This window comes from Triturus cristatus, chromosome 7, assembly GCF_964204655.1.
Source record: "Triturus cristatus chromosome 7, aTriCri1.1, whole genome shotgun sequence".
Classification (NCBI taxonomy): Eukaryota; Metazoa; Chordata; class Amphibia; order Caudata; family Salamandridae; genus Triturus; species Triturus cristatus.
This window is the reverse complement of record NC_140590.1, coordinates 10,877,736-10,898,699: the sequence shown is the minus strand read 5'-3', so window position 1 is coordinate 10,898,699 and position 20,964 is coordinate 10,877,736. Positions and strand designations below refer to the sequence as shown.

Below are 20,964 nucleotides of genomic sequence, written 5' to 3'. Positions count from 1 at the left end.
TCCTTGTCCCGTGGCAGGAGGTCTGCATATTGCTGCAGGGACTCCCACAGGGCCCAGTCGTAACGGCCCAACAAAGCCCCTGCACTCGCCGCCTTCATGGTGGTGGCGGCGGTGCCACACACCTTCCTGCCCGCAGAATCCAGCCAGCGGCTTTCTTTGTCGGGTGGAACCGTGGAGGCCGGGGCGGTCGCATGTTGTTTTCTTGCCGCCGTCACGATCACCGAATCCGGCTTCGGGTCCACTCTCAGAAATGACGGATCCGACTCCGGGGCCCTGTACTTTTTCATGAGCCTGGAAGGAGCGGCCTTCGTCGTCGCGGGAGTAAGGAACAGCTCCAAGGCGGGTTCCACCAGTCCTGGTACCAAAGGCAGTAGGGGGCGAGAAAGGTGTTTTTTATGAAGCGTCTCGAATATCACGGACGTCGTGGGTGTTGGAACCGTCACCGTGATACCCAACTTTGCAGCCCCTCGCAACAGCACCTCTTGGAAAGACACCAGGTCGTCCACCGGAGACACCCTCGTCCCCGGGGAGTCCGACAGCGTCGGGGAAAGGCCTCTGTCCGAGGAGCGCGTGCGCGACCTGGACGTATACCTCCTACGGCGTCGTCTTGAGTCCGACGAAGACCGTCCACGGCTCCGTGATCTTCTCCTATGAGAGCGGGAGCGCGACCTCTTCGGCTTCGGCCTGTCCACCGGCCTCGCTGGTCCAGGCGACCGTGGGCGTCGTGGTTTCGGGGTCCCCTGCGGCGGAGTCGGGTACCGTGGAAGGGAAACCGACCGCGGAGGAACCGGCGGCGGCCCCACAGGGGTGCGTGGCAGCGACAGAGGCTGGGGCGGCGGAGGCAGCGCCCGCGGCCGAGGTGGCGGCGGTGGAGGTGTTTGTGGAGGTGGCGGTGGAGGTGGAGGTGGTGGTGGTGGCAGCGTCGGCGGGAGAGGAGGAGGCGACGGAGGCATCCGCGGCGGCGTATACACCACCGAGTACACCGATCCCGGTGACTCTCTCTTCCTCGACGTCGATCTACTCCTCGACGTCGATCTTCTCCTCGACGTCGATCGTCACCTCGACACCGACCTGCGCCTCGACGGCGATCTGCGCCTCGACGGCGATCTGCGCCTCGACGGCGACCTTCGCCTCGACGGCGACCTCAAGCGTCTCGACGTCGATCTCCTTCTCCTCTTCATCGACGGCGAGCTGCGATCCCTCGACGGTGAATGCCGACGCCGGGTCCCATCTCGACGACGACCGCTGGACGGGGCCGACGACGGCGTCGTCGCCGACGACGCCGATGTAGTCGACGGCGGCCTATTCACGTCCCTCGACGGCGATCGTCGACGCCGCTTCTCCCCAGAGCCCTGGGGGGACGGCGAACAGACGGTGGTCATCCTCCTCGACGTCGCCGTCGACGCCCTCGACGTCGACAGGGAGTGGGAGCGCTTACTGGTCTTCCTGCCCCTGGGGAGCCCCCCAGAGGCCTCAGTATGGGCCAAATCAGCCCCTCCAGACCCACCTGGTGCCTTCAGTCTTCGTTCCTCCAGAACTTGAAGCCTGATCTTCATTCTGTCCCTCAGGGTCCTTGCAGAGAACGAGTGGCAGATGGTACAGCTTTCAGGCACGTGGGACTGGGGAAGGCAACCTATGCACACCTCGTGTGGATCAGTTTTAGCCTTCTTTCGACCACATTCCGGGCACTTATCGAACAAGCCAGGCATGTTGACAGTACCAGCTACTAAACACAAGAAAAAATGACAAAAATTGCCAAAATCTCAATTAAACCCTTGAAAGGGGAGAGCTCAATGCTCCAGGGTCCTGCTAGCAGGAGCCGGAAAAAAGAACTGAAAGTAAATGGGACCTGCTGGGCATTCTGGGATACTGGGGAAAGTTCTGGAAAACTGGAAAGTTTTCTTAAAGGCACAGTATCCTGTTCCAAGCCACATAATGGCAGCCTATGGGGCTTGTCTGTCCTCTCCTTCCTCTCTATCATTCCAGAGGCTTATGCTGGTAGAGGCAGGGTTTTTTCCTTTGTGGAGAAAAACTAGACAGGCAGGGCTGTTTGTGGATGTTGGTGGAATTCTAGTTGAAGTACTGGACAGTGTAGCCTGTGGGTATAGGCTGCATTATCTGTCTTTAAATTAAATTCTCTCTTAAAGGTGTATGCAGGTCTGCATGATTTGTCACCTTTTAGAGATTATTTTTTATTGCTCCGGGGTCCACGCACATGGGCGGGACTATTCACTAGATTATGACTATACACAGAGATCCCCTACTACAGAACCAAATGTCATCAAATACCCCTCGTAGGGTAAGGCAGTATGGTTATCCTCTTGGGTTAAGCACACAGTCAGAGGCCTGAAAAGAAAGGAAGCAGTCAACCGGCTGCGCCGAACAAACTGAGAAATGGATAACCAGTCGTGAACAGTAACCAGCCCCGAAACCCAACCTGAGCATTAGGGCGGGTCCCGGAAAAGAACACTTAGAACACGGCCATCAGATTTACCGCAGGCTGGACAAAATACGGGAGACCGCCGAATCTGCATGGCAGTCAAAAAGATCCATTCCATTGAACGGAAGATCCCTGAGGGCATCCCGAATATGATCAGGGAAGCGACTGTCGCACAGCCAAGCATGGTGACGTAAAGCCACAGCACGAGCCTGGACCCATCCCATAGAGTCAGTTGCGTCCAGGGAAGACCGAAGGGAAAATTGCGCCATGCATCTTCCATGCAGAAGAAAGCGGAGCAATTCCATACGTGACCCTTCTGGAATAGAGGAGAGAAGGTGAGAAGGTGAGCAACTGAGTCCCAGTTGCTCACCTTCTCTCCTCTATTCCAGCTGCCTGAACAACTAGGCCTTGAGAAGGCGGGTGAAGAGACAAAGAGGATCACCTGGTGCCGGCCGGTGCCTACGGGCAATAGCCCGATCAACCAGGCCACCCGAAGAGGGTCTGGACCAAGTGCCACGCAGGGTGTCAAACAGCGAGTACCCGAAGGGCAGCCAAGGTTTTACCTCAACAGGCTCCAAATGGAGCAGATCCTATAAAGGATCAGAAATTAGAGGCACCATAGGGGTTGTATGCCAAGCACAGCAGCCGCCTCATGAATAGCTCGCGCGAAGGCAGCACTAGACTCAGTTGCCATCTGAGTAGGTGATAACAAATGGTCAGTAGGAGACGGTTGAAGGCTAAGTCTACCACTGGACATGAGGAGTGGCGAAGACTGGCCGGAAGGCCAGGCTATACAAGGAACTTGCACCCTGGCCCCTTGATCAGGGTTGTCCAGGGAAGCCCCAGGATCCACAGGAGGAGGTGTAGATGGCAGCACAGGCGTTAACGGAAGCCGCGGGGGAGACCTACAGCTGCCCAAGGAGTCGGGGGGATCATCCACCAAGGAAAGCTGGCTCGATGCCGGACCCGACGTCGAACGGCGCCGTTCTGGAGTCCCCAGGATGCTGACAACCTCCCTGAAGGGAGTACAAGGCGCCGGCGCCGAGCCTGTGGAAGTACCTGGCTCCGAGTTTGGCGTCGCCGGTGCCGAGGCCAGTGTCGCCGGCGCCGCCTCCGACGTCGGTGCAGGGAGCCCTACAGGGCTATGTACTGAATGACAGGAAGGGCCGTGCTCTGGGCCCTGGCTGGTCAGTGTCGCGTCGTCTCCAGAATCGGAGTAGACGCACACAGCCGGCACCGGGGAAACGTCCGCATACAATGCCCCGGCCTCAATGCCTACTACCGCTGTGGGGCCCGAACACGCATCAGGGAGAGGGGGCGACTGAAAACAAGCCTGGAGTGCCTTAGAATAGGCCTCCATTTGGGCACGTGTTGCTCCAACACCCAGAAAGTGTGGATACAGAGGACGTCGTACGCCTTTAACCGGCTCACTATGAGAGGAATGGCCGGTAGCGGCACGGGTGGAAGAAGATCTCTGTAAGCGACGCCTGTGCTTACGCTTACCTGGTGTCACACGGCGGTTGCGGGAGCAACCTCGGGAATGAGCCCGATCGCAAGAAGAAGAGGGGCGATGGGAGGGAGCTGGACCGGACAGCCGTGGAGCCAGCAATTTCATGCGCCGCTCCCTCAAGGACTTCGGCTTCATTCGTTGGCATGCGTCACAGTCCGTGGTGCACGCCGAGGCTCCACATACATATGAGGTGCGGGTCAGTGCCCAACATCTGACGCGCACAGGATTCACAAGCCTTAAAGCCGGAAGGCATTGCATACTGTTCCACCCCCCAACACACACAGTGTCGAGAGGGCCCAAAAACCTTGCCAAGTAACTGCTGGTTTCCCAGGATCCGCTTTTTTGGGTCAAATCTGCAGATTAGGCAGCAGATGATGGAATATTTAGCAAATGCGAAAAATGTTTAATTATGTGACAATTGGTGCAGCCGAACAGTCGCATAATTCCAGTGGCCCTGCTCATACCTCCTGGTTCCTTCTTTTTTTGTGTCTCACTGAGTTCATAGCTGAGCTTCTATGGAAACGAGGAAGACTCACCATGAGGTTACCACTCCACAAAACAGACTACCATACCACACAATTAATCTCCATAACACATAATCCCACTCTACATAATTCCTATACACTAAATACCACATATTTTCTATCCACATAATTTCACTGCACAACATACCACATAATTCCAATACACACAACATACATCCACTCTGCACCAAAAAACATTAGTAAAAAACGTGTACATTTACAACGCCAATAACCCCAACTCTTGCAAATTGAAAACCTATTACATGCTTCTTTCACTAGTAGTCACAATTGCAGACTGGTGGCGAAAGGGGGCTGGGCCTCCGACCAGTGCTAAGAAATTCCGCTATTTAGAACTTACAGGGGGTACCAGGAGGGCTTCTTGGCCCCCAAAGTACCTTAGGAGTAAAGTGGACTTCATCCCTTATCCCGTAGTCTGCCTGGAGGTGGGGTTGCAGAGTGGTGAAGAAAGAGAGGGTGGCCTCCGAAGAGATTTTAGCAATCCTACTGTGTGGGACTTACTGGAGTGAACAAGAGGGGTAGTTGGCCCCCAAGGACATCCTTGGGGGCCAACTACCCCTCCTATTACCTCCAATCAGTACCACACAGCAGGATTGCTAAGTTCTCATAACAGGCCATGCCCCCTTTGCCCACTACTCTGCAAACGTACTCCCTGGCACGCTCCTGGATGGGGATAAAAGTCCCCTTTGCTGCTGGGGGCCCTTAGGGGCCAACTAGCCTACCTCTTACCTCCAGTAAGCCCCACACAGTGGGATTGCTGAGAGGTGGACACAGGTCACTCCCTCTTTCTCCACCACTCTGCAAACGCACCTCCTGCCGTGCTCTTGGTTGGGGGATGAAGTCCCCTTTTCTCATGAGGGGCCCTGCGGGCCAATTAGCCCACCAGGTACCTCCAGTAAACCCCACATAGTGGGATTGCTTAGAGTGGTCCGAGGTCACGCCCCCTTTTTACACCACTCTGCAAACACGGCTCCTGGCGCACTGCTGCACAGAGGATGAAGTCCACTTGTGTCCTGAGGTCCTAAGGACACAAGAGGCCCTCATCCCCCACCAGTAGAGCACCAGGACCCGCGTTTGCAGAGTGGTGTAAAAAGGGGTGTGGCCTTGGACCACCTCTCAGCACTCCCACTGTGTGGGGCTTACTGGAGGTACCTGGTGGGCTAGTTGGCCCCCAAGGACCCTCAGGAATGAAGGGGACTTAATACCCCAACTTAAAACGCGCCAGAGGGCGCGTTTGCAAAGTGCTGCAGGGAAGGGGTGGAGCCTCCGTCGAGATGCCAGGTTTTCCTTTTTTTTAATAATTATATATTCGGGAGGGCCTAGGCCACTTCTGGCCATCCCCCAGGGCCTGGCCAGCCTTTACATTTTCTATTTTATTTTGGAGGGCCAATTATAGCCCCGGGGACCCCGTCCCCGGGGCCAGCCTTCCTTTTAAAAAAAAAAAAATCTTTTTTACAGTATGGGGGCCGCGTGGCCCCATTCCACTGGACCACTTCTGGCCCTGGGGATCCCATCCCCCAGGGCCAGGCAAGCTTGTTTTTTGGGGGAGAGGGAGGCCAGTTATGGCCCCAGCGACCCCATCCTCCGTGGCCTGGCCTACTTGATGGGGACCATGGGGGGAGCCCCAATGCCCCCACAGTCCCAGCTGGCTCCCCGCCTCCTGCAGGAGCCAGCATTGCTTTTGGGCAAGGGGAACTGCTAACATGTCGCTCCCCTGGAAGCAATACTGCTTTGCTTCTTGAAGTAAGAGCTGGTTTCCTGCTCCCGCTTCAACGAAGCAAAGCAGGAGTTTGCTATGACAGGGCGGGAGTCGTGCTCCTGTCCTGCCATAGCAAATGGCCGGGGGGGGGGCATCCCGGGACACTGCAGGAGCCGGCCCTGGGGGTTTGGTTCGATGAAGGCCTCTCCTTCTCGACACATCAAGAAGCTGGCTGGCTGATGTTTCGGCCTGCTTTAAACTCTCGGAAGATTCTTCCCCCTTTTACCTCAGACGGCGAGGAAAACGGTCAACTGTGCGCTGATTCTGTCATGGCTGGACTATGCCAATGCCCTTTATGCTGGTATCCCGGGCTACCTGTCGAAGAAGTTACAGGTGGTTCAAAATACGACAGCCAGACTTTTATTGAGCATATCGGCTAAGAGCAGTGTTCGTCAACAGCTGCGCTCTCTCCACTGGCTCCCCATGGTGGCTAGAGTCACATTTAAACTACTAGCTTTAGCCCACCGTGCTCTCCACGGCTGTGGTCCTCTCTACCTGCAGAGGAGTCTCTCCTTCTGTGTACCCGCGCGCTCCCTGTGATCCTCGTCCCTATGTTATGCTCAGGTCCCTCGTTTCAAGCTTCAGAGGATAGGGGGCTGCTCGTGTGCAGTGAAAGTGGCGGTTGCTTGGAATGCTCTTCCTCTTGCCCTGTGCACCATCCAGGACCCAGTCGTGTTCAAGAGGAAGCTGACAACACATCTATTTCCCTGAAGCTCTCTGCCCATACCCCGCTAGGCTCCGGGCCGGGACACTCATGAGCAGCCGCGCGCGTTACAAATTAATATAACATAACATACCTACCAACCACACACCAACCACACACCAATCAGACACCAATCAGACACCAATCAGACACCTACCAAACACTCCCCACACACTCCCCACACACTCCCCACACACCAACCACACCCATTACACACCCACCACACACCCACCACACCCTTCAACACATAGGATCCGATGGGAGCACAGCGCCTTGCAGCCTCACCAGGGGATTAAGAGCTACAAACCACACAACGCAGCGACAGGACTGAGTCCCTCGTGTAAAGAGGGCCCTTCAGTGGTGCACACACACTTGTGCACAAGGAGGTGCTCTCTCCGGACCCCACACTTACAGCTCACAGACAGGACCAGGTCCCGGGTCAGGAGGATGTCGGGTGGGCTGTCGAAGTCCATGGCCTGGCAGCGGAAGGTGCCACCCTGGGACCGGGAGATGTTCTCCAGCACAAGGACACTCTCCGTGCTCGACTGGATCTCCTGCTCCTGGCCCCCCTGTAAAGACAGACAGACAGACATGAAGAGAAAGAGCAAGTAACGAAAGAGAGGGCGAAGGGTAGGGGGCAAAGAAGGGAGGGGCATGAGGAAGAGGCAAGAGGAGGGACAGGGGTGGACATAAGGGCAAGCTGGGGAGGGGGCGAGGGAGAGAGGGACAGAGAGGGAAAGGGAGAGAGAGAGGGAGAAGGAGAGGGAAGAGGAGGAGGAAGAGGAGGAAGGAGAGGGACAGATAGAGGGAGGGGGGAGAGGGGGAAGGGAGAGGGGAGAGGGATAAAGGAGAGGGGGAAGGGAGAGGGAGGGGGTAGAGGAAGAGGACGAGGGAGAGGGACAGAGGGAGTGTGGGAGGGGAGAGGGAGGAAGAGGGGAGAGGGAGAAAGAGGGGGAAAAGGAGGAGGAAGAAGATGAGGGAGAGGGACAGATAGAGGGAGAGGAAGAGGGGGAGAAGGGAGAGGGAGAAGGGAGAGAGACAGACGGAGAGGGAGAGAGTCAGAGGGAGAGGAGAGAGGGACAAACAGAGGAAGAGGGAGGGAGAGGGAGAGGGAGGTGGGAGAGGGGGGGAAGGGGAAGGAACAATAAAGAAAGAAGAGGGAAAGGAGGGCGTGAGCAGAGGATGGAGAGGGAGATACCAGTAGGAAGAAGAGAGCGGGGCTAAGGATGCGAGACAAAGCTGAGCTGACACCCGGAAGGAGTAACTATTAACATAAAAGAATGAAACAAAGGTAAGAGAAGAAGAGGATGTGACAGAGGAGAGCACGGCTGGAGGGAAAGACAAGACAAAAGGAAGCGAGCAGCGGATGATGGGAACAGGGAGTGAGAGAGGCCAAGCCGGAGGAAGCCAGATGGACATGAGACAAAGCTGAGCTAACAGGAGAAAGGAGCAAAAAGGTGAAAGACGATAATAGATCAGAGGAGATGATGTTGGGAGTGGAGGGGGGTGGCTTGGCGAGAAGAGCATGAGAAGGGGCGTGAAAGATGAAGGACACAATTTGAGAAAGGAGTGAAGGGGTTGGGGCAGATACACACAGAAGAGTGGGTTCGGGGGGCAGATACATGCGGAAGAGGAGGTTCAAGGGTGGGGTAGATACACGCGGAAGAGAAGGTTCAGGGGGGCAGATACACATGGAAAAGGAGGTTCGGGGGCAGATACACACAGAAGTGGAGGTTCAGGGGGGCAGATAGAAGTGGAAGAGGAGGTTCAGGGGGCAGATAGACATGGAAGAAGAGGTCCAGGGGGTCAGATAGACGTGAAGAGGAGGTTCAGGGGCAGATACACGCGGAAGAGGAGGTTCAGGGGCAGATAGACGCAGGAAAGGAGGTTCGGGGGGCAGATACACGCGGAAGAGGAGGTTCAGGGGGTCAGATACACTGGGAAGAGGAGGTTTAGGGGGGCAGATACACATGGAAGAGGAAGTTCAGGGGGGCAGATACACACGGAAGAGGAGGTTCAGGGGGGCAGATACACACGGAAGAGGAGGTTCAGGGGGGCAGATACACACGGAAGAGGAGGTTCAGGGGGGCAGATACACACGGAAGAAGAGGTTCAGGGGGCAGATACACACGGAAGAGGAGGTTCGGTGCAGATGCACGCGGAAGAGGAGGTTCGGGGGCAGATACATGCGGAAGAAGAGTTTCAGGGGGGGCAGATACACTCGGAAGAGGAAGTTCAGGGGGAAGATACAAGCGGAAGAGGCGTTTCGGGGGTAGATACATGCGGAAGAGTAGCTTCGGGGCAGATTCACGCGGAAGAGGAGGTTCGGGCGCAGATACATGCGTAAGATGAGGTTCGGGGGCAGATACATGCCGAAGAAGAGGTTTGGGGGGCAGATTCACTCGGAAGAGGAGGTTCAGGGGCAGATACATCCAGAAGAGGAGGTTCACGGGGCAGATACACGCGGAAGAGGAGGTTCTGGGGGGGCAGATACATGCGGAAGAGGAGGTTCAGGGGGGCAGATACACGCAGAAGGAAAATGCTACTTACCAGTATGCATCTTTTCTTTGCATGTAGAGCTGCAGAGTTGTGCACTATGCATAGATCGCCATCTGGTGTTGGGAACGGATGCTTGTACGTTGTTGTCTTGGAAGAGTCTTTTGTAGTCACGAGACAGGGGACTCCTCCCTTGGACGATAGTGCGCATGGACATCGACTCCATCCTCAGATTGTTTTTCGCCATGATGGGAAATGATGGAGTCAGAAGAAGTAAGAGATGTCCATGTAAATGTATCTAATTAAGATAATACTGGAGCAGATACAGGTTCCGGGAGGCGGGTGAGCGTGTACAAGTCTGCAGCTCTACATGCCAGGAACAGATGCATACTGGTAAGTAGCATTTTCCGTTCAAGGCATATGAGCTGCAGGTCGTACACAGTGCATAGACTGTACAGCGGTGTCTCCCCTAGCGGTGGTCACCTGTATCTGTTGTAGTAGTTTGAAAAAGTGTTTTAAGAACAGCCTGGCCTACAGAAGCTTGTTGCTTTGCCTGCACGTCAACACAATAGTGTTTGGTGAAGGTGTGTGGTGTAGACCATGTTGCTGCCTTACAGATGTCATCTAATTGAATGTTCCCTAAGAATGCCATGGAAGCCCCTAGCTTGCGTGTTGAGTGCGCTCTAGGGGGAATTGCGAATGCGAGTTTAGCCTTTTGGTAGCATATTTAAATGCATTTTACTATCCACCTCGCGATCCCAGCTTTGGAGATGGGTTACCTTTATGAGGTGGTGAGAAGGCTACAAACAGTTGTTTTGTCTTTCGAAAGGGCTTAGTCCTGTCAATGTAATAAAGTAGGGCTCTTTTGACGTCAAGTGTGTGAAGAGCTCTCTCTGCTACGGAGTCTGGGTTTTGGAAAAACACCGGTAACTCAACTGATTGGTTAAGATGAAAAGCTGAGATGACTTTGGTAAGGAATTTTGGATTTGTTCTGAGAACCACTTTGTTACGATGTATTTGTAAGAATGGTTCTTGTATGGTTAAAGCCTGGATCTCACTTACCCTTCTGAGAGAGGTAATTGCAGCAAGGAAAGCTACTTTACAAATGAGGAACTGAAGTTCACATTTAGACTGGTAAGAACAATGTTTAAATTCCACACCTGAAAAGGGTGGCAGTCTGGGAGGATTTATTCTTTTAAGGCCCTCCATAAAGGCTTTAATTGCAGGTACTCTAAATAGTGTCAAGTGTTGTCTGTTTTGTAAATAAGCAGCAAGTGCCACTAGGTGTAATCGTATGGATGAATATGCTAGATTACATCTTTGTAAGTATAGCAAATAGCAAACGATGTCCTGGATGGAAGCATCCAGCGGATCAATGTTATTGTTATTGCAGTAGATGACAAATCTTTTCCATTTTGCTGCATAGAAAGCTCTAGTAGTAGGGCGTCTGGCTTCTTTAATGATGTTCATACAGACCGGCGGAAGGCTAAGATAACCGAACTCTAGGATTTCAGGAGCCAGATCGCTAGATTCAGTTGACCTGGATCGGTGCCTTATCTCTCCATGGTTCTGCGTTAGCAATGTAGGGGAGAGGCTTAGTTTTTGCTGTGGAACTACTGAGAGTTCCAGTAGTGTTATGAACCCTGGTCTGCGTGCCCATGTGGGAGCCACCAGGATCATCTTGAGAGACTGTTGTCTGAGCTTGCGTACTACTAGGAGAATCAGTGGGAGTGGCAGAAAAGCGTACGCAAATCTGCCTGACCAGTTCATCCATATCGCATTTCCTTTGGACAACAGGTGTGCAAACTTGGCGGCAAAGGTTGGGTATTTTGCATTTGCGTGTGTGGCGAACAGATCTGTCTGGTTGACCCCACATTTGGAAAAATGGTTGAAGAGCTTGGGGATGAAGTTCCCATTCGTGTATCTGCTGTGTCTGTCAACTTAGAAGATCAGCAATCTGATTGTGAACTCCTGGAAGATGATCTACCAGCAGGTATATGTTTTGTGGAATAGCCCATCTCCAAATGTTTTGTACGAGCTGTGACAGCTGCAAAGAATGTGTGCCTCCTTGTTTCTGTATGTAATACATGGCTGTCATGTTGTCCGTCCGTACTAGGACAGTCTTGTGCTGTAGATGTACTTGGAATGATTTTAATGCTAGAAATATTGCCAGTAATTCTAAGTGATTGATATGGAGCACTTTCTGTTGAGTGGTCCATTTGCCTTGATTTGTGTGGTTTAGGAGATGGGCTCCCCAACCGGTGAGTGATGCGTCTGCTGTTAGCACTATCTGCGGAACCGGCTCGAGGAATGGCCGCCCTTTGGACAGGTTTCATGTGTTCCACCACTGCAGAGAGCAATGTGTACGGCTGTCCACCAACACCAGATCTGTAAGTTTTATTTGAGCCTGGTTCCACTGACGTTCTAAGCATTCCTGTAAAGGGGGCATCTGAAGTCTTGCATGAGGTACGATAAAGATACAAGAGACCATCATTCCTATGAGTTGCATGAATACCCTTGCTGGGAGGAAATGCTGTGGTTGAAATCTGGTGATTAGTGTTTGCATACTGGTTATCCTGGCTGAATTGGGATATGCCAGAGCTCTGGAGGTGTCTACTGTGGCCCATAGATACTGATGTACGTGGGAGGGCTGAAGATTTGACTTGGGGTAGTTTACTGTGAATCCCAAGTTGTGTAGCAGCTGGATGGTTTGATGAGTGTGATGAACACACTGGTTGAATGACTTGGCTTTTATTAGCCAGTTATCGAGATATGGAAAGACATGGATTTGTTGTCTTCTCAAGCGTGCTGATACTACCGCAAGGCACTTTGTGAATACTCTGGGTGCGGTGGTCACCCCGAATGGAAGGACTTTCAACTGATAGTGTTGTCCGTCCACTATGAACCTTAGATACTTCCTGTGAGCAGGGTGTATGGGAATGTGGAAGTAGGCGTCCTTGAGATCTAGTGTGGCAAGGAAGTCTCCTTGCTGCAGCAGTGGAAGCACTTGTTGTAGAGTGATCATGTGAAAATGATCTGACTGTATATAGAGATTGAGGGGTCTGAGGTCAAGTATTGGCCTTAGGGTCCCATCCCTTTTGGGTATTAGGAAATACAGCGAGTAAACCCCTGTTCCTTGATGCTGTAAGGGAACTAGTTCTATTGTCTACTTTTGAAGCAGCCTCTTGTTTTAAGAGCATGAGGTGTTCCGTGGACATTGGACGCTGTTTGGGTGGTATGGTGTGCGGGTTTGCTGTAAGTTCCAAGCAGTAACCATACTGGATAATTTGTCTTACCCACTTGTCTGTTGTGATGGACTCCCAGACAGGTAGTAACGTATAGTTTCTTACCTGTCAGTGTAGTTTTGCATCTTGATGACTTTCTGGATTCACTATGCTGTGCATTATTCCGCCATCTAGTGGTTGGGTCCATTATTCCACCATCTAGTGGTTGGGTCAGGAATTGTAGTCTTTTTTTTTTTTTCCGTGGCCCAGGTGGGCGTCGACCTAGCACCATTTGGTTTCCTTCGTGACGTCGACGTGCTTGCTCAGGAAGCTCCCACTCTTGGTCGCCATCTTCGGATTCTTTTTTCTGGTCTTGTACTTTTCTTGTTTTTCCCTCTTATTTGTAAACTCTTGTTCCTTTTTAATCCCTTTCCTCCTGTCTCATCTTTCTGACAGAGGAGGGTGGGTTCGCTTGTTAATCCAGAAAGTCTTCAAGCTGCAAAACTACACCGACCGGTAAGAAACTATACGTTTTGCAGCGTGAATCTTTCTGGATTCACTATGCTGTGCATCGATTTTGTAGCGGTTTGTCCTTATTGTGGTGGCTGGGTGGAAGATGAGCAATGGTTACTGAATATGTGCTGTAAGATCTTCTGTCCCACCTGCGCTTCTTTGTTCATCTGGATATCCACGCAGTCGTGCTTAGTGAACGTGTGCACGGAGGACCACGCTGCCCCTTGGCAAATGTCTTGGATAGGCGTGCTGGCTAGAAACGCAATTGTTGCTCCTTTCTTTCTTGTTGAGTGAGCATGAGCTGCTCCTAGTAATGGTTGCCCAGCTTGTTTGTGGCATAGTTGTATGGTATGTGCAATCCATCTTGCAATGGTGTTTTTGGTAACTGGTCGTCCCAAAAACTGCTTGCGAAGGAAACAAAGAGTTGCTTTGTCTTTCTGCATTTCTTTGTCCTTTCTATATAGTGCATCACCGCCCTCCTGGCGTCCAGTGTGTGCAGCGCTCTCTCTAGGATTGTGGTTGTTTTTTGGAAAAAACTAGGTATTTGGATTGTTTGGCTGATGTGGAACCGAGACACCACCTTTGGCATGAAGTGTGGGTCTGTTCTCATTACAATCCTATCACTGTATCTGCAGGTAGGGCTCTTGAAGTGTTAGCGCCTGCGACTCACTTACTCTTCGCAGTGCTGTGATCACCACCAAGAAGGCTGTCTTTAGCGTGAGCATGTGCAGTGTCGCCTTGTGCATCGGTTCAAATGGTGCTTTCATCAATTGGGTAAGCACTACATTGAGGTTCCATGCTGGCGTTGGCATCCTGTTTGGAGGTGCGATCCTCTTTGCTCCTTCTAGAAATCTCTTTACTACTTGGGAGGTGAAGAAGCTTTTCCCCGTTTCTCCTCTTGTGTAAGCCAAAATCGCCGCTAAGTGCACCCTTAGGGATGTGTTGCTGAGTTTACTTTGCAGTAGATGTGTTAAGTACTTTAGTACTGTTGATTCTCTTGTGATCCTTCTTTGCAGATTCTCTCTAATGCACCATTCTGAGAATCTTTTCCACTTTGCTATGTAGCAGTTCCTTGTGGTAGACCTTCTCGCCTCCCTGAGCACTGCCATCGAGCTTGTCGGTAGTTTGAGGTGTGCAAACTCTAGGTCTTCAGGAGCCATGCCGCCAGGCCAAGGCTCTCTGGTTCTGGGTGTAGCACCCTTCCGTTCGGCATTGTTAACCGGTCCCTTCGTCTTGGAAATCTGTGTGCTGGTGCCTGCGCCATATCCACTATTTGCGAGAACCATGACTGTCTGGCCTACTGAGGTGCTATTAGTATCAGTGACATGTTGCTGATTCTGCATTTGCTGAGTACCCGGTGTATCAGCGGTATCGGGGGAAAAGCATAGGCAAATGTATTTGACCAACTTATCCATAGTGCATTCCCTAGGGACCGGTGGTCTGATTGTCTGGATGCGAAGTGTTGGCATTTTGCATTTTGGTGTATTGTAAATAGATCTATTTGAGGTGTACCCTGCTTCCGGAATACTTTCTGTAATTCCTGTTGGTTGATATCCCATTCGTGGGATGCTGACGTCTGCCTGCTGAGTCTGTCTGCTTCCACATTGTCCTTCCCGGGGAGATGTATTGCTAGTAGGTCTATCCTCAGTGGTATGGCCCATGTCCATATCGCCTGAGCTAGCTTTGATAGCGCTACTGACTGTGTTCCTCCTTGCTTGTTGTTGTAGAACATGGTTGTGGTGTTGTCTGTTTGGATCGACATCCTGTTTCCGTACAGCTCCTTCTGAAATGCTTTTAAGGCTAGGAACACTGTTTTTGGCTCCAGGTAATTGATGTGCGTGACCGCATCCTGGTGCGACCATAGCCCCCTTACCTTGCGCTTGTTCAGATGCGCGCCCCACCCCTGCTGTGAGGTGTCCGTCGTGATGGTCACTATTGGAGTTGGTTGTGTGAATGGTTTCCCCTGTGATATGTTGTCCTTGTTCCACCACGCTATTTCCTGATGCACTGCGTGTGTGACAACCACTAGATCTACCCAACTCCCAGCTGCCTGTGACCATTGCTGCTGTATCCATTCCTGGAATGGCCTCATGTGTAGTCGAATATTTTTGACTAGGTGAATGCATGGCGCCATTATTCCCATCAGTTTGCTCACCATCCTCACTGTCAGAACTTGCCCCTTGTGGTAATTACGTGTTTCCTTCAGTATCGCCAATGTTCTCTTCCTGCTGGGGAACACCTTGGCCTGTATGATGTCGATTTCTGCCCCTAAGAATATCTTGATTTGTTCTGGTTCTATTGACGATTTCTCCCAATGGATTGAGAAACCCAGTCTTGTCAGCGTTGGTATGACCTGCTGGATGTGTAGTTTGCATTGGCTGTACGAACTTGCCTTTACGAGCCAGTTGTTGAGATAGGGATATATGTGTATTCCTTGCCTTCGTAGGTGTGCTGCGACAGCTGCTAGGCATTTTGTAAACACCCTTGGTGCGGATTTGAGGTCGAATGCCAGTACTGTGAACTGGTAGTGGCTTTGGTTGATCACAAACCTTAGCAGGCGCTTGTGTTTGTGGTTGATGGGGATGTGTAAGTATGCGTCCTTTAAATCTATAGTAGCCATGAATTCCCCTTGTATTTGTGGTATTACTTCTTGAAGGGAAGTCATCTTGAATCTTTGAGTTCTTATGAATTGGTTCAAGAACCTTAGATCTAGGATAGGTCTTAGTGTTTCGTCCACCTTTGGCACCAGGAAGTAAGTTGAGTAAACCCCTTTGTACCTTTGGTTTTGCGGTCCACCTATATCACCTCCTTGCTGAGCAGTTCTTGCGACTCTAGCTGCAAGAGCGAGACCCCCTTTGCTGAGTGTGCCCTTCTTGGTTTTCTGTTCAGAGGTTTTTTTCTAACTCTATACAGTATCCGTATTGTATGATGTTCAGTATCTATTTGTCCAATGTGACCTTCCTCCATTCCTGGATGAATTCTCTTATTCGTCCCCCTACCGGTGTTGAGTGTTCGAGGTACTGATTGTCATTGAACGTTCGGCTGCAGTGTTTCTTTATTTCTTTCCACCCACCCTGAGGTGTTGCTAGGGTGGGGGCCTGTCCATGGTGGAGTCACTTGGTTGAGGCTGTTGGCCTCCTCTTCGTGTTTGTCCTCATCCGTTTCCGCGCCCTCGAAAGGACTGTCCCCGGGGCTGGTACTGCCAGTTCTGCTGCTGCTGTCCCTGCTGTTGCTGGCCTTGGTTGTTCCCTTGGTAGCCTTGCTGGAACGTTTGGTGCAATGTAGTAGGTACATTGCCTCCTCTCCCACCCGGCCTTCTCGTGGGTGTACCTCTTATCATTCCCGTGAACTGCAACGCCCCCGTGGACCTTGCTGTTTCATTGTCCTTCTTGAGCTGCGTCAGCTTGTCGTCAACTGGCGTGCCAAACAGTTGTTCTCCATTAAAAGGTGTATTGAAGATGTTGCTTTGCACCTCTGGCTTGAATCCCGAAATTCTGAGCCATGCGCGTCTTCTCTCAGTCACTGCTATCATCATTAGCCTGCTCGACGTTTCTGCAGCATGCAATAGCGATTTCAGGCACATGTTCGCCAGGTTCTTTCCTTCTTCCACCAGGTGAGCTGCTCTTTGTTGCTACTGGTCTGGTAGATGTTTTAGGAGCTGCCCCACTTCATCCCAGTGTTGGTATGCGTGCCTGTTGATCAGGGCGTTGGAGTTTGCGATGCGCCATTGAATTGCCGCATTTCTCTCCACCTTTCTCCCTGTGAGATCCATCCTCCTACTCTCCTTGTCAGGAGGTGGTCCTGCATTAGTGGGTACATTGGCCCTCTTCCTAGCCGTTGCTGCAATTATGGAGTCGACTGGCACTGACCCTTGGATGAATCATGGTCCTTTGAAGAATGTTTGTATTTCTTCTCAGTTCTAGTGGTCACAGCTTTGCATATTGCTGGTTCCGTAAAAACCTCACTTCCTTGATCCAGCACACTAGGGAGCATGGGCAGGAATTGGCTCCTAGTTTGTTGAGGCAGTAGAGTTTCCAGGAGGAAACATGCCTTGGGCTTCTCTTCCTCCATTCTCACTCCATAAGTCTGTGCAGCCTTTTGTACAACCATGTTTTAGATCCCTATGTCGTCTGGGGGCGAGGGCCTCGAAGAGTAAGTGTCTACCCCTTCTACCGGCGATTCTGCATCGAGATCTTGCCATTGCATATCTTGTGGCTCTGAGGATGTCGAGTCCCGGTAGGATTGAAGATCTTCCTTGCCATCTCCCTCGAAATAGTAGTCTTCGTTTCTGAGTTCCTCGACTGGTTCGGGCATTTTCGGTGGTTCCGCGTACTCCTCGTCCCTTTCGACTTCGACCGTGGGCTTCGGCAGGATGGTGTATTGGCTCATCTTCTGGTCGAAGTCCTTTTTCTGCTGTAGGATGCTCACCATTTCGACCTCGAGCCTCCTCTTCCTCTCCATCTCGGCAGCATGTTCGGCGTCGAGGGTTGGAGCGCTTCTCTTCGGGGCCGTCGACAACGTCGGCCTTTCTTTCCTCGGCGCCGAGGTGTCCCTTTCGAGGGCAATCTTCGATGAACTTTGTTTTTCGAGGGCTTTCGCCAATTGGGAGTCCTTTTTGAAGGATCTGCTTGGTTGGCTGTCCCTGGTAGCTGTTGCTTTCGCCGAGTGTTTCGACGGCAGAGCTCCCTTCGAGGACTTAGCTTCACTTCTATGAGTGTCGCTCGGGGCTTTAGCTACACCCTTTCGAGTGTCGCTTGAGTTTTTAGAGGTCGACGACTCCCTTACCTCCTTCGATGTCTTCTTATGGACCTCGACGACCGTGCAGTCCTCCGGTCCTTTGGCGATGTTGTCCTCCTCTCCACTGGAGAGACCCAAGTCTTAGAGCGATGGAGGTGGCCCCTAGCCCTGCATGTTGTGGTTCGCCCTTCTCTGCCTCTCTCTTTCTTTGAGGGTCTTGGGTGTAAATGCCGAGCAGGCGTTGCAGTCTTCGCTGCTGTGGTCGAGCGGCAGGCAGAGGTTGCAGACTGGATGTTGATCCTTCTGGGCATACTTGTGGTGGCAATTGGTGCAAAACTTGAATGGTGTTTTGTCCATCCCCGTGCTCAGGGAGCCCCCTACGAGCGCATTCTCAGTTGAAAGTCGAGGTTTGGTTGTGAAACTTCACCCTCGTTGCTCCGGTTACCTGACCTGTAGTCCGGTGTCGCTGAAAACTTGATTTTTGTCAATTTTCTTCGATTTTCCTTGATTCCTCTTCCAAAACTTTGAAACTCTTCGGTAACGATCCAGACCCAACGGCGGAAGAAAGAATCCAAAGATGGCGACCAAAGGTGGGAGCTTCCGGAGGAAGCACGTCAACGTCACGAAGGACACCAAATGATGCTAGGTCGACACCCACCTGGGCCATGAAAAAAAAAAAAAGAGAGAAAAATAGACTACAATTCCGGACCCAACCACTAGATGGCGGAATAATGGCCCCAAACACTAGATGGCGGAATAATGCACAGCATAGTGAATCCAGAAAGATTCACGCTGCAAAACTGTTAGAGTCTCCCCCTGACCGGAGTGGAATGGTCTGGAGGGAGTGGAGGGAAGTCACTGTTAATTAGTGGGGGAGGCGCAAGTGTTGTTACCTCGGCCTCTCCCTTTGTTGTTATTTCCCCTGTATCCGCCACTAAAATATTCTCTGTTTGGGGATGTTTGCATGGTGTTTTTGTAGGAAGAGGAGGCGAACTCTGTTCCAATGTTTTTGGATGCTCCTCTATAGAAGGAGCGACGAAAGGAACCACGTGGGATGGAGATTGTAATGCTACCATGGATTTGGCAGTCTCCGTGTCCTTTTTCATCTTCTCTAGAGTGGTGTCTACAGCCGGCCCAAAAAGTTGTTCCTGATTGAACGGCTGGTTGAGGATAGTTGATTGAACCTCCTGTTTAAAACCTGAGATGCGTAACCAGGCATGTCGTCTGAGTAGCACACTAGTGTTAATGGACATAGAGGCTGTGTCAGCTGCATCAAGGGCACACTTGATTGATGCATTGGTTATTAATTTGCCTTCTTGAATTAAATCATTTGTCTGGGTTTTGTATTGATCAGGTAAATGTTTTAATAGGGTTTCTAGTTGGTCATAGTGAGCCCTATCGTACCTAGCAAGCAATGCTTGGGTGTTGGCTATGCGCCAATGATTAGCGGCTTGGACAGCAACTCTTGCCAGAGGCATCTAACAACTTAAATTCCTTATCCGGAGGTGGTGCGTCACCGGAGTTTTGAGAGTTGGCGCGTTTCCTAGCGTTAGTTACCACTAGTGAGTCTAATGATAGCTGCCCCTTGTTGAAGGTGGGATCATCGGGGGCGGGTTTATATTTTTTGTCAATCCTGGGATTGAGAATTCTAGCTCTTGCCGGGTCTTTGAATATGTCGGGGGCATGTTTAATGACCCCTTTTAGCACTGGCAGCATTTGGACAGTCTTCTGTGACTGTTCGAAGGTGTCTAGAAGGAAGTCCTCGTCTGCAGGGTCTGAAAGCATCTCAACACCATGGTAGAGAACAGCTCTATTTACAAACTGACCAAAGCCAATATTGTAATCTGGTGGAGATGGCTTTGTTGGATATGGCTGGCGATCAGGGAGGTCTGGGGATCTATTGGGTCATCATAATCATCCCAAACGTCCTGTGGTGCGTCCGTGTCGTCTGTGTCGACATGTCGACACGGACATGTCGTCATCAGTGAAAGGGTCATTGTTGCCTTCCCCACCCCCTAAATCATCATCATCATCCAGTGGTGGTGGTGAATGTGGTGGAAGTTTTGGAAGCTGTGGAGGAGAGACAGGCTTAGGAGGAACAACAGGCTCAGGAGGAAGGACAGGAGAAGAGGGTCTTATAGGTGAAGTGGCACAGTCTTTTTCTTCACAGGCACTGCAGGAGTGTCTGGTGTGTCCAGCTTCTTCTTTTTGTGTGGAACAGCAGCCACATGTCCTGTTTTGGGGTCTATATGGAGTTTTTTCAGCTACGGATCGACAGGATCCGGCCGAAAAAGTTCTTCCTCCTCCGTAACCGCTTTCGGTGCTGACTTCTTTGGGTCCGAGTGGGGTTTGGATTTCTGCTCCGAGGCCTTAGGAGGTGGTTTGGGGTCCTTTGGCTTGGCTATGGAGATGGAAATCTTTTTCGGTTCCGAAGGCTTTGGTTTCAGATCCGATGGATTTTCATTTGGCGTCGAGATAGTCGGTGCCGACTTCTTTTTGGGAGTAGGTTGCTCTCCCGTCTTCAGTGCCGAAGGTGCCTGTGGGACACTGAGATGCGGTTTGCTCGGTCCAGAGCTACTGGAAGACTTGTCCTTTATCTCCGGAACTGGGCCGGTGGGCGGGGCTTCTGAAGCTTGTTTTCGGTCACGAATGGGGCCAGCAGGCGGAGTCTTGACCAGGGCCTTCTTTTTTTTGGGTGGAGTTGGGGTAGGGGCAGTTGTACTCACTCGTTGACCAGGAGTGATGAGTTGTCTGCTTCGGACACGATTGCCAGGTCCTCAGAATCCTCCTCCGGGACATCGGGCCCCGCGATCACAGATGGTCTTTTTGGATCGAAAAGAGGCGCAGGCCTGGCAATTGTTCTCGTCGTGCTTGGGCGAGAGACACAGGTTACAGACCTTGTGATGGTCACTGTGAAGGGAGTCCTTTCCATGAGCTGTAGGCCCGAACAGCGTCGATAGGCCCAGCGGCCCGCGTTGAAGACTGGAATCGAGTAGCTCAGATGCGTGTCGAAGATCATGCGATCGAAAACAATACCGTC

The 20,964-nt window shown here is 51.8% G+C and overlaps 1 protein-coding gene across 3 annotated transcripts in view; it reads right to left on the bottom strand.

The window, feature by feature from the left end:
- BCAM (basal cell adhesion molecule (Lutheran blood group)) overlaps nucleotides 1–20,964 on the bottom strand; it is a 444,431-nt gene that overhangs the window by 110,809 nt on the left and 312,658 nt on the right. For all 3 annotated transcript variants that reach the window (XM_085615482.1, XM_085615483.1, XM_085615484.1), the window contains exon 8: nucleotides 7,367–7,523. In XM_085615482.1, coding sequence (XP_085471608.1) covers nucleotides 7,367–7,523 — 157 coding nt within the window. The remainder of the gene's footprint in view (nucleotides 1–7,366; nucleotides 7,524–20,964) is intronic.